The sequence below is a fragment of the Panthera onca genome, chromosome B1 (genome assembly GCF_046562875.1).
Source record: "Panthera onca isolate mPanOnc1 chromosome B1, mPanOnc1 haplotype 2, whole genome shotgun sequence".
In the NCBI taxonomy this organism is placed as follows: domain Eukaryota; kingdom Metazoa; phylum Chordata; class Mammalia; order Carnivora; family Felidae; genus Panthera; species Panthera onca.
The window spans coordinates 83,030,720-83,044,885 of record NC_138342.1 but is presented as its reverse complement, the minus strand read 5'-3'; the positions used below and the strand labels follow the sequence as shown (position 1 = coordinate 83,044,885).

General features: G+C 36.7%; 1 protein-coding gene across 1 annotated transcript in view; it reads right to left on the bottom strand.

Annotated features, from left to right (window-relative positions):
- The window catches only part of MTTP (microsomal triglyceride transfer protein), a 47,235-nt gene that overhangs the window by 17,219 nt on the left and 15,850 nt on the right, over positions 1 to 14,166 (bottom strand). Inside the window, exons 7-10 of the mRNA XM_060654569.3 lie at positions 12,501 to 12,651; positions 10,202 to 10,359; positions 5,455 to 5,623; positions 4,046 to 4,153 (exon numbers count right to left, since the gene is read on the bottom strand). Coding sequence (XP_060510552.1) covers positions 4,046 to 4,153; positions 5,455 to 5,623; positions 10,202 to 10,359; positions 12,501 to 12,651 — 586 coding nt within the window. The remainder of the gene's footprint in view (positions 1 to 4,045; positions 4,154 to 5,454; positions 5,624 to 10,201; positions 10,360 to 12,500; positions 12,652 to 14,166) is intronic.

The window sequence follows — 14,166 nt, the reverse complement described above, 5'->3', positions numbered from 1 at the left end:
CCTCCAAAAAGGAGAAAAAAATGTGCCTACGATTATTCATCTCAGCATTATTTGTAACAGCAAAATGGTAGAAACCACCTACTGAACACAGGCGGGAGATGCTGAGGACACTGGTATGCCGACACATGCAGTTCTAAGCACTGCTAAAAGGAACAAGGAAGATCTCTGAGAACAGTATGGGATGACTTCCCGGGTATGTTGTTAGGAGGACAAAATAAGACACAAAAGAGTGTATATTTTGTGAAAGAAAAAATAAGTAAAAATGTGTGTGTACATTTGCTTAGGAAGCACAGGAAGGAGACACCAAAAACTGACACTGGTTACATGGAGGAGGCTGGTGAGAATGGGTGGAAGGGGTAAGAAAGGGAACAGGACCCCTTTGAGAATGCTTTTAAAATGCAGTTTTGACTTTTGAACATGTCAATATTTCACATATTTAAGAAATACAACTCAATCAGCAAGGATGGAAGATTGCTAAAAGTGAATTCAAACAGCAGGGAATGTATATGTGTATCAAACTGCTAACATAACTAAACAAAAAAGAATAACAGAGACTTCTGAATATGGACCCCTGGCTGTCTATCTTTTTTTTTTTTACATTTATTTATTTTTGAAAGACACAGAGAGAAAGAGAGAGAGAGAGCATGAGCAGGGGCGGGGCAGACAGAGAGGGAGACACAGAATCCAAAGCAGGCTCCAGGCTCCGAGCTATCGGCACAGGGCCCAACAAGGGGCTCGAACCCACAAACCATGAGATCATGACCTGAGCCAAAGTCGGACGCTTAACCAACTGAGGCACTCAGGTGCCCCATCTGGCTGTCTATCTCTAGTATATTCCAAAACAAAAGAACTGTGATGAAGTCTTAACCTTTATTTAGCCTGATTTTTGTAGCAATATCGGTGTAGCAATTCCCAAACTATTTTGTGTGCATTTTAGAACTGAGCAAATGAATCAACAGGTTGATGTTCTAGAACACCAAGGTTCTCACTATAGGAGAAGGAAGATAAATTTATGGCATGGAAGGAGAGAAAGAAGCTTGTTGTACTGGGAATCAAAGACAGCAGTATGCACTCACCATATGATAAATATAAATACAAATATACGTATTTTGTCCATCTTAAGGGCCAAGATGCAATAGCACTTAAGTAATTAGAAGTAAAGAATTTAGGGGTAAAATGCCAGATATCTGCAACTCAATCTCAAATGGTTCAATATAAGTACAAATAAAATGAAATAAAACAGAATGACATAATGGAAACATGCAAGATGTTGAAAATTGGCAAATCTAGATGAAGGGCACACAGATGTTTGTGGAATTGTGCTATTCTTACAACTTTTCTATAGGTTTGAATTTTTTCAAGTGCAAATTTGAGGAAAAACAAAATTAGGAGGCAAGGAGGTTGAAATATACGCCAAAAACTAATAGAAAAAAGAAATAGGGGGCTTTGTACTCAATGAGTAAACTTGACCAGCTGCCACTCGGACTGTCACAGGGCAGGTGGGAGCTTTCATGCTAGCAAATGCTGGAAAATCTTTAGTAGTCTATCAGATGGCAGGTACCATTTGGGCAGTAGAAGTATTGTATGCCTTGTAAGGAGATACCTTAAATTTTTGCTTAGAGTACATCATTTTCTTCCTATTCATATGTCTGTGATTTGGGCTGGAGATAGATGAATATTCCATAGCAGAACGTTGAAAAGAAAATGTGAGCATTTACAACAATCTATCTGGTGACTAATTTTCTTCAAAGATGCATTGTTTTAAAAGTTGCTCAAAAACATTAACAGAATTGAATGACAGTGATAGTGGATAGTTTTGAGCTACCTACAAGGTAAATCTAAAGATGTGAGTAGAACTTGGCTCTCCTGTTATCAGCAAAACTTTACATTTAATCCTTTGTTCAGTTTCCTTCTTGTGCTATTCTATTCTCTCTCAAGGTTGCAGCCACTCTCTGTTCCTGGCCCTAACTCCTCTTCTGGGCTGCAGGTGGATATGGCCATCTGCCTTTTGGACAACTCAACTTGGTGGCCCAAAGGACTTCAAATTTAACATGACCAAAACAAATTCATAGCTCTACCCTCCTCCCAACCCCCAAACCGGGTTCTATAAATTGTGCTTAAGTGGTTGACATCACCACACCTAGTAACCTACCCTGGAAGCTTAATAGTCACCCATCTTCTTACCTCTTTCACACTACCCACCCACATCCCGTCAGTCACTGGGTACTATTAACTCTACCTCCTAAATGGTTCTTGAAGCTGTCTCCTTCTCTCTACCTGCTGCCTCTATGTTAATTCAGACCTTTACTTATTCTTGCCCAGTTGTTGCAAATATTTCCAATCAAATCTTGCTGACTCTAATCCAGTCCACAGCTGGTCCATATACTCTGCTTCTTTCTAAATAAAAAAATATCTGAGCATATCATTCACCTGCCTAAAAACGCACTATTCTCCCTTCTCTCTATGGAATGAAGGTCAGACTTGTTAGCTTCTCATTAATAAACATCCAACCTCTTTTCTCTTTTCTGTATTTCCACTCTTATCTATCTGCCCCATAAATATGAATACTTTGTTTTCCAGCCCCACAGAATTTCTCATGTTCTCAGGCATACCAGACCAATTTTGACATTGGGCCTTTTCATGCATTGTTGTATTTCTCCTAGAATGTCCTTCATTCCATACTACCATCTCTTCACCTAAAGAGCTTTTCTGTATGAAGTTCAAATATCACTATTTTGGTGAAACTTTCCCTAGCACCCCCAAACAGAATAGTTTGCTACATATTCCGTATTCTCAGAGCACTTCGTTTATATTTCAATATTATTTTTTGTTTGTATTTGAGAAATGGAGTGGAAGATCTTTGAGGATGGTAGAATATTTTATGCATTTTTATATTAAGGGATTAACATTACATTTAGCACAGAGTAGATGTTCATTAAATTATGTGAATGGGTGTTTTCAGGTATGAGCTTTGTCTTTAGCCAAGATATTTGATACAGGATTACTGAGGTAAATTGGCTACTCAAATAATCATGGAAATTGGAAAATATAAGAAGTTATAGTTCTTTGATGTCATAGAAATAGTACAAATTTGATCTCTGCCTGAGCTTACTAAGCTGATACTCAAACATTTTCAATGCCATTTCTTTTTTAGTAATCTTTTTCACACTTAGCTTACATTCTAGTTATGGGTTGCCTCTTTTGGAACTATTTGGTTTCAAGAATGTTTTCTATATTATTTTTAAGAGCAAGCATTCTGTTAGCAAAATAATACAGTGACGTCTTTTTTGAGATAGAAGAAAAATGCTGACTATAAGCTGGCTATATAATAAATGTGGACAGAAAAAGACTTTTTATATATTTAACATTTTCAATCTATTTGCATTATAGAAAGATAGGCTACATTGGATACTAATCTATTTGGATCTTCTACATCTAGTTAAGCTTACAAAGTGAGTTTTTGGTTTTTTATGAGAAAGGTGTCAAAGTTGATAGTCCACTCTGGCAAATGGATAAACTTTGAGCAAATGAAATTAAAAATAAAATGTAAAGTTTTCGGTAATTAGAAATAACTAAATTCACACCATCAAAACTCAAAACTGCAAACCACACTTATAAAGTTCTTCTCTAGGAGATAGCCCTAGAGTCTAATATTTTTTCTAAGAATAAGAACTATACCATACATGCCATTGAAGGCTGCATACATAGTGGGCACTTAATAAATACAATTGGTGAGGGATTAATAGACTATTTACTCTTTAGCAAGCATTTGTTGAACATTATGCATCACATATTTTAAGCAATTGGCGTTAACAAGACAAAGATCCATTTATGCATGGAGCTTATGATTTCAGTAGAAGACAAAAATAAGCAATAAATGTAATGAATAACGGAATTATATCAGGTATGTTAGATAACAATAATTGCTGTGAAATAAAGAAAGTGGCGTAAGGTAAGGGGAAATAGGAGGGCCAGTGGTGGGCAGCTCAGTAAGACATAGAATGGTCTGGAACTATATAACACACAAGATTGGATTCACACTTACTTTGAGTTTGCAGCCTTCATTCTGACACAACTTCTTGACGAGGGCCCCAATGATGATCATAACAGTTTCTCTGATGTCATTGCTCGCAAAGGAACCTTTGAACTTACTCTATTAGCCAAACAGAGATAAAATAGGTTATCAAAATATTTAAACATTTCTGAGGGACATTTTTAGAAATGAAGACACAAAGTAACCAATGTCTAAGAGAACTGTTTTATGTTCCTAGATAGCAAATTCAAAATTTTGATTTGGGGATACTTGCAAATTCACTACCTAACTTTGAATGGAAGAGTTTATGGAATCTCTCCTATGCAAGTCTTATTAACATATGAACTATGAACTCAGGAAGTCTATAAACTCCTGAGAGGTTTATGGATTGGGCTCACTGGGTTAGTTAGTGAACAAAAAAGGAAAAGAGATCTGTAAAATTTTGTGTATGGGTGAAGAGGGGATTCATTGCTTTTTTCTTCTTCTTCTAAAGTTTATTTATTTATTTTGAGAGAGAAAGAGAAGGAGAGACCACAAGAGGGGGAGGGGCAGAGAGAGGGAGAGACAGAATCCCAAGCAGACTCCTTGCTGCCAGCATAGAGCCCAATGCAGGGCTTGCACCCACAAACCGTGAGATCATGACCTGAGCCAAGATCAAGAGTTGGATGCTCAACCAACTGAGCCACCCAGGTGCCCCGGGGTTTCATTGCTTTTATCAGGTTCTTAAACGATCTCACTTTCCGAAAAAATTATGAGTTATTCCACTAGATCATAAGCAGATAAGTGCACATTTTGTTTTTAAATCTTGGACCCAAGAGAAGTCTAGTTTTATTTCCAATATAAATTTTTTAATATTGGAAGAATTGTACCTCTTCAATGTATTGTATATTAAATGCTGTGAAGACTTTTGAACTCAAAATAAATCTTTTAAAATCAATTTTGGGGGGTGCCTGGGTGGCTCAGTCAGTTTAGCACTCAACTTCAGCTCAGGTCATGATCTCACAGTTCTTCGATTTGAACCCCCATCGGGCTCTGCCCCGACAGCGTGGAGCCTGCTTGGGATTCTCTCTCTTTCCTTCTCTTTCTGCCCCTCTCCAATTCATGCTTTCTTTTTCTTCTCTCAAAAATAAATAAATAAACTTAAAAAACAAATAAAATAAAATAAAATTTTGAAGTATAACCAAGACTCATCTCCTCTGAAATTTTATCCCATGTCACATTATATGATGGGTGAATACAATCTTTATATTTCTATATGGTATAGTTTATGTTATTTAGAGGAATTGCAAAGAAGACATTATGTGAAATAGTGTACTATAGTTAATGATTAATGGATGGAAGATAGCCCAATTCCTGTTTAGAGTCTTATGAACTTTTTAGCAGCTGACAAACTTTATTTTCACAGTGTTCATTTGACTTACAATGAGGCCTCTCAGGAGTTCTTCATTGGGATGGGAGGCAAATCCACAGGCATAGAGAAACCTCTCCTGGAGGATAATGCTACTGTCACTTTTGAAATCCAAAAAGTCCAAAATGGCGTCTAATGAGTCTGAAGTCTGAGCGGAGGTGACAGCATCCACCAGTTGAGGTCTACAAAAAAGGGGGAGTCATTGATATCAATTTTTAGCATGCTTAAGGAATTATTTAAATCTCTACCATTCACAGATTCTCCATTGATTTAAGTTTCATAAAGAAGTGAAATTTTTATATAAACAAAAAAATGAATAATTCCCTCAAAAAGACCCCCTAATTTTGTTTTAAACCTCCCATTTAATTCCTCGCTCTCTAGCTCAATGTATACTCAGAATATATAAACTAACTTCACATAATAGCCTAAGTCAAACATAATTTGGAAATTTGTATGTCAAAAAATTATACACTAGGTTCAAATTCTTTTCTCTACGAGTAATACATCAGAGTTATAGTCTCAAATATTGATTCTCTTTCTCTAATTATCTCGACAAATATATACATTTCTTAAATGCCTAATTTAACTCAGGTGCTATTAGGAAATTCTTTTAACTTTAATTTATATCCAAGGGAGAAGATTTTGCCCATTGTTTCTAAAAATAAAAAGTACCATGGTATATTCCAATGTTCAACCATAATGATTATGTGTGGGCAGAATGGAACTCCTATAGGCAAGTTCTCATTAGATATACCAGTCATCAAGAATCTTTGGTTAGTTGAGTCTGGGATGGTAAAATTTCTGAAACTACTTGTCATGCTAATGAATATATCATGTATGTAAGTATATTCCACATTGTATACACACACCGTACATGTGTTTAGTGCTTTATACTATAAAAAAAAATGATATACTTGCACTGTATCATTTTGTTCCTAACAAAAAATCTAGTGAATGAAGCAGACACTGAGAGATAACACTTATTAGGTGCCTAGTATGTAAGTATTGCACTATAAATTTTAAATATGCAATTTTTGCTTTCACTTCTTCGTCTGTAAGATGGGGTTAAAAATAGTGGTTACTTTCAAATTTTTGGGAGAACTGGACTGCATAATCTATGCAGAGCACTTAGAATAGTGTTTGACATGTGGTAAATACTCAATAAAAATACACTGCTATTAACAATTACTTCATTTAATAGACTAAACATCTCTGTCAGTTTAATACTAATATCCCCCTTACATATGAAGAAACAGACTTCAAGGCCCTATAGGTGTTAAGCGTATAGCTGGAGTTGGAACTCAAGGTTTTTCTGACCTGAGGTGTCTCAGGTGTCCATGATCTTTTATTTTGTAATTTTTTAAAAATTTTTTTTAACGTTTATTTATTTTTGAGACAGAGAGAGACAGAGCATGAATGGGGGAGGGTCAGAGAGAGGGAGACACAGAATCTGAAACAGGCTCCAGGCTTTGAGCAGTCAGCACAGAGCCCGACGCGGGGCTCGAACTCACGGACCGCGAGATCATGACCTGAGCCGAAGTCGGCCGCTCAACCGACTGAGCCACCCAGGCGCCCCTATTTTGTAATTTTTTTTAAAAAATGCTTATTTATTTTTGAGGGGGGCTGTTGGGGCAGAAAGAAAAGGAGACAGAGGATCCAAAGCAGTCTCTGCACTGACAGGAATGAGCCCAACGCAGGCCTCAAATTCACAAACCATGAGATCATGACCTAAGCCAAACTCGGATGCTCAACTGACTGAGCCACCCAGGTACCCCCATTATCTTTTAAATACATTGGTGTTTCCCAAAGTGTTGTCCATGTGGTTCTAGTCCTACAACATGCTGTAAGCAAAGGGATCTTCAAGGCTGTTTAAGTTTAGAAAATATTTAAGGAAACTTACACCTAATATTATATGATTAAATATGCTGAAAATTTCTACAGCCAAGAAAACTATTTGATTTGATTTCACCCCACACTTTTCTAACTCAGTTGCTCACAGAATCCTTTCCTCTTGCCATACTTGCTAGTATTCTGCAAATTACAGGATACACACAATGGACTCTTTGGGAAATGTTATATTCTACCACCCTGACTTGCACTATCCTACCGTAAACAAAAAGAATTATTCTCTGTATTTTACAGATGTTGAAAGTGAAACTTGGAGAAGCTAAATGTAAACAATTTGCTCAAAGGTTATATGCTGTTGGAAGTCAAAATTAGAAACGAGGTTTTCTGATTTTAGTTCATCCTAGTATCCTTTCCATTACACTATGCTACATGTGGTCTACATATGATATGGCACAATATTATGTAAATACAAGTATCTCCTGCTTTTCCAAAGTTTGTGTTAGGCTACTTTGCTTTTACAAAAGACCTACATTAGTACTTGTTTTTGCTAACCAAAAGAAATCCTGAAGAGGAATTTTGCTTTTACCAAAAAAAGGTGAAAAGCAAAATAGCATTCAACGTGTTTTGCAGCAAGCCTGTTATAGAGGCAGTGTGGACCCTGAGCAGTGAAGGTAGCCCCACCAAGCCCCTTCCCTGGGAAGCACACTCAGCATCTTACAATCAAGTCACGATAGCCTAGAACTGTATCTGTGAGCATCTGTGCTTTCTCTCAATGTATTGTGTACATCCATTAGCAAGATAATGGCCTAAGGTATCAGAAAAACCTCAAAAGTTATTTTGGGGGTCTGGAAATGGTCAAAAGATTTGCCACGTAAATTAATGGTAATTCGTTGCTTTGCACAATTGCGGGTTACAAAAGGTTTCATAGAAGTCTCCACTTTTGGATAGCAGGAGAAACCTGTAATCTGATTTAGAAAATACATCATGAAATCATCCAAATTGTTGCCACCTGAAGGTTTCTAGGACTCACATAAGGTTAAAGTGTCATACAATCTCCATTCTAAATTAATAGCTAATTTTTAAACTTTTATGGTCAGTATCTTTGCCTTTCCTATAAAGAAAAATCACCCTACAAATATATTTTAAAGTTCTATGATTAAAACATGAGTCTGAGAATTTATTATTTCGTGTATTTTTCAATTTCTGGTTTAAATATTTATTTTTGAAGAGAGCAACCAACTCTGTTTAGTCATATGGAGTTCCTATCAATTTTTTTAAATGTCCTCAAGGCAAGTAAATAACAAATACAATCAAGAATAAACAGACTTCTCTGTTACTTTTAAGTTATTTATTTATTTATTTTTGAGAGAGAGAGAGCAGGCATGCATAGGTGCACACAAGTCAGGAAGGAGCAGAGAGAGGAGAGAGAAAGAATCCCAAAGCAGGCTCCACAATGCCAGTGCAGAGCCTGATGCCAGGCTCAAACCCACAAACCGCAAGATCATGACCTGAGCTAAAGTCGGGCGCTTAACCAACTGAGCCACCCAGGTGCCTCAAGAATAAACAGAATTCTTTAAAAAAAAAAAAAAAGCTAAATTATCTTCTTAGAGAATTGAGTTGAGTCCTTTGTACTCAGTGACTACTGTTGCCGCTATTGCTGCTGCTGTTGCTGTGTGTGTGTGTGTGTGTGTGTGTGTGTGTGTGTGTAAGTTGGCCAATTTCCACTTTTGATTATGTTAATGGCTAGTTTTGACAGTCAAATTAATTAAGCTATTTTCTGTATCATGAGGGTAATTAGTATCATATAGTCGAACTTGTATTTACAAATTCTATATTACAGACAAAAAACATTTACATCGGGGCGCCTGGGTGGCTCAGTCAGTTAAGCGGCCGACTTCGGCTCAGGTCATGATCTCACCGTCCGTGAGTTCAAGCCCCGCGTCGGGCTCTGTGCTGACAGCTCAGAGCCTGGAGCCTGTTTCAGATTCTGTGTCTCCCTCTCTCTGACCCTCCCCTGTTCATGCTCTGTCTCTCCCTGTCTCAAAAATAAATAAAACGTTAAAAAAATTAAAAAAATAATAAAACATTTACATCTACAAAATAAATTTGAGAATTAAGTCAACTCTTCACTATGTGTGTGCAATGAATCATACTTTCACCAAACATTCAAGTAGCATACAGATGTCTTTTTCTATATTTTTTGACTATTTACCTGCATTTTCAATTTTCTATATAAAACATGGCTTTGATGGGGATGATCATTGGATCTCTAATAAAATTTTTCATTTTCCAATCGAAAAAGTCATATTCTTTTTTTGTTTTTATAATCAACTCTGCAATCTCTTCAAATGTAAATTCATAGGTCCAAAAACAGGAGGCAGCACATATCAAGATGAAGCCCTCCCCTCCCTCATGTATGTACCAATTTAGACCTGATTTAAACTCATAAACACTCAAAATATGTTCATTCTGAGTCACTGTTAAAACCTTGTTACTACATTTCTGGTCAAGTAACTGTTAAATTACCATATTGAAGCATAACTGATGAAAATGCAAAACAACACAATAATTGATTTGCAGGTTGGGCAGTTAGTTAAAAAGGAGTCTTTCTTTGTGGCGCCTGGGGAGCTCAGTCGAGCGCCGACTTCGGCTCAGGTCATGATCTCGCAGTTGGTGAGTTCAAGACCCTCTGTGCTGTCAGGTAGAGCCACCGCTTTGGATCCTCTGTCCCCCTCTCTCTCTCTCTCTCTGCCCCTCCCCTATTCAGGCTTTCAATCTCAAAAATAAATAAAAGCATTAAAATAAATATAAAAATAAATAAATAAATAAAAGGAATCTTTCTTGCTTAATTAAAGCTAATAACCAAGAAATGCTTTTCTACAGACAATGCCACACAGTATTCGGGAACTTACAATACTTCCTTGTTTTCAGCCTTTAAGATCTGGAGGATCTCTTCTCTAGTCGCAGTCCTGAGGTGCTGAATGAAGGCCAGGAAGCTTCTGACAGCCTCAGCTTTAGAGAGGTTGTCAGGCTGCAGGTGTTTTCTGGTAGACTGCCAGTGCTCCGAGAGCTGCAAGAAAACATGGCTGCAGGCTCGCACCCCGTTCATAATTCTGAACATCCACATTGACAAGGGATGTTCTCCCCAGAAACAAATTTTTCCTTGTATCTGACAAGCAAAAGAAGCTTTTTGTATCGCCTCAATATGCCAGATTGCTACCTGCCAGTATCACATTCCTGGGATTCACGGAGACAAATATTGAGGCCTGTCGACCCTGTGTATGATTCTTTCTCAGGAGCACCATTTTCGTCTATTACTCTTTAGCTCGAAAGAAATCAGGCTTCTGGGCCTAGAAGGTCATTCCATGGTTACCCTAAGGAAATTCTGTGTGAGGCCGGGCTTTGACTACCATACTAGAACTATGCAGAATTTTCGTTAACAGCAGGATATGTTGGAGGGGGAATAAATCAAAACTGCTGAATAATTGTGTCAGGTTTATTATTTACAGGGAACTCACTGAAAATCAGTATTTGTAATAACGTGAGCTCCCCATTCTAACTCTTTCTTTTATTGTTTTTATGAAATGCAATGTTTAACTACACTGAGGTCTGAACTGCTCATTACTTAAAATGTTAAGTAGAGTATTATTTAGATAAAAGTAATTCTCCTACTATTGTTATTCTACTATGGTTTTAAAAATAGTAAATAATTCTAACTAGTGACATATTCTGGCTTTGAAATAAGCTAAATAACTGATTTTTCATAGTTTGCCACTTTTCCCCTACTTGTATAATGTGTTTAATCCCATTAGTCACCTCCAGCTCTCTAATTCTGAGGTAATCAGCATGCTACCGATTTTTTAAATTATTCAGTCCTTCTAATAAGCAATAGACACATATTTTCTCTTTTTCAAACTCCTCTTGGTTATCTAATCTTAAGAGGATATTCCAAAGCAAAATTCTAGCTATTCTTAGCTAAGTATTTACTGGGTCATTTCTGAGGGCAGAAAGAACACTAGTGTGAATTCAGAGTTTTTTTCTTTGAAGGGTTGCAATGGTGACAGTATATGGAAATTGGAAAAGCAATTGCTCAAAGACATCAACGCTTCCTACGATAATGAAGAAGTAATTATCAAAAATCTAAAACAGCTTATTCTTTTTAATAACCATGGGGGAGACAAATTAATAATTCACAGTATTAAAAAAGATGATTGGTTTCATTAGTCACTTTCCTATATAATTTCCACCTCCATATGACACATTAGAAAATCACAGTAGAATATTAAATGATATATGGAAGAAAAACAAGTAAAAGGAAAAACAAAATTTGAGAATTATTTTTTCTGTTTTTTCTTTAGTTCAATTTTGATAAATTTGAAATTAGCAAGGGATAGTGTCTTGAACTTTAAGCAAATTATGGTATTCGTTCTTGATAATTCTACTTCTCTGAATACCAATAAAACCCAAGGGAACAGAATCTTCTGGTAGCTACCAATGGAGCATGTTGCTCTGTTGTTCATGTTCAGGGTTTGCTCTCCTGACAAGAGGTTAAGTATTAGGAAATGCTAGATCCTAAGGTCACATCTGTAGCCATCATCACAACTGACTTGTGTAATAAATGAAATTTCTCTTTGCTGATTTTAAAATGTTATAAGATGACCTATCCTTTGCCTGGGAGATGTGAGATCTCGTTTTACCTATAATTGTAGAGGAGTCTGGGGCATGGTAGAAAAATGTTTCCTAATTTAGAAGAGAGCTTGGCATCCTTTTTTAGTTCTCAAAGCAATACTCAGAACACTGAGCTCAGCACAATATTTCACCTAAGGACTTATTGCTATTAAGTGACGAAAACTTTCAGGATTCAGATCCTGTCCATGCTCTTGACACTATATGTTTTCCCCTAACTTCATTAGGGCCTTTATCCCCCCAGGTATTCTAGGTACTACTATTCAGAAGCTGCCCTTACTTAAGTCATACATTTTTAACTTGAGATGAGTGGATGATAATTATTTGTTAAATATCATTGGATTACACATCATTTCAGGTGCATATTGTTAAGATAGTGCCATTATAATTCAGTGGTGGCTGGTAGCTCTTTATGAACTTTCTTCAAAGAATTAACTGAAGCTTCCATTGGAAACAAAAAGAAAACGGAATTTTAAGCCTTGAGTATTCCCCTATCCGACCACTCAATGCAGTTGTCACACTTACAGAAGGGCATCTTTTACACTTGCTCTGGAAGTCCTGTCCCACAATGGGAAGGGCCTTGTACTCTGAATCAACTGCTTTAATTATGGCTGCAACCTGCTTTCCAGACATCAGTCTTGGGCCTGCTTCAGTGGTCTTCAGCTCCAATTTCTGCCTGTACAACAAGGAAGAGAAATACCACATAAGCAGTTTTCCTTTGAGTGAACAAGCTACTAATTACCATTCTCTTGGCAATTTATTCACACTATGGAAGTCCATATCTTTCAAACTGCAATATCTCAGTAACAGACTTCAAGCTAATTATGAAGTCTTTTTGAAGCAAAAATTTTATTCAAAGATTTGAACATTTAAGTCTGGATTTAAGAGAATACAGGGAAAAAAACTTGCCTGGATGCTGAACAAGATATGTGATGTCACCTCTTTTGAATTTAGCCCTACTTTCTGCAAATAATACCATCAGTACAACCACACACCACTTATTAACTAAGACAGTTAAGAAATCTTTTTTACTAAAAATGGTTTCACAGATATTTTTGCCTGATACATGCTCTTTCAGAACCGTGTCTCTCTCCCGTCAAGTGGTAGAGTCTGCATCCCTATCCTTAAGCCTGGGCAGGACTCTGTGACTTCCCCAACTAAGAGAGGAACAGTAGAAGTGACACTGTGTGACTTCTAAGGATAAATCTTAAAAGGAAATTCAGCCTTCATCTGGAATGCTAGCAGCGCCTGTACCTTCGGAGACTTGAGCCGCCATGTACAAAGTCTGGCTACCCAAAGCTACCATTTTGAGAGGCCACATATTGATAAAAGAGAAATGCTTGGGGAGCCTCAGTAGTTTGTCTTCCCAGCCCAGGTACCAAATAGGCAAGGGAGCAACCTTTGAACCAGCTCTGGTCAGTGCCTGTCTGCAACCGCAGAATAGATGCCAAACAAGGCATGCTTAGTTGAACCAACGCAAGACTCAGAATTATGAGAGAATGATAAAATGATTGTTGCTTCTTACACCACTGACTTTGGAGTGGTTTGCTATAAAGCAATGGAAATCTGATAGACCTGGTACGTAATTTAAAATATTTATTTTGTACGAGAATAGATGAAAGTAATATGGTACAAAGTAAAATGCAAAATTCTATCCAGATGAGACTTCAAAAATACTTCAAGCGTTTATGGTTTGAGGCACTTCTCCCAAGATTTTGCATCCACTGATCTCTGATATTGGAGCTATTTCAGAGAAAACATTTGACAAGCAATGGTATAAGATATAATACATTTAATGCTAGAAAAATCTTTTTCTAAATTAAAATCTTAAAGGAACACATACTCCTAGATCTGAAAATTTTAGTTCTTAAGCCTGTGAGAACTTCTGATCAGAGAAATATTCTTAAATTGAAATAACAGGCTTGAATTTGTAAGTACTATAAATCAAGACTACAAAAATTCTGTCATATCACTTTACTATGGAATTTTTTATGTGTTTTTTAACAACAGTAACAAAAAAAATCTCAAGGAGAGAACATGCAAACGTCACCACTTTTTAACCTTATCATTGTAAACTTCTGACAGAGAAATTAGAAAATAAACCAGAACTTATCAAGTAGTTTGCCTTTTTTAAATGTAAATTCTATTCAATAAACAATTGATACAATTTTTAAATGAAATTCTATTAAAT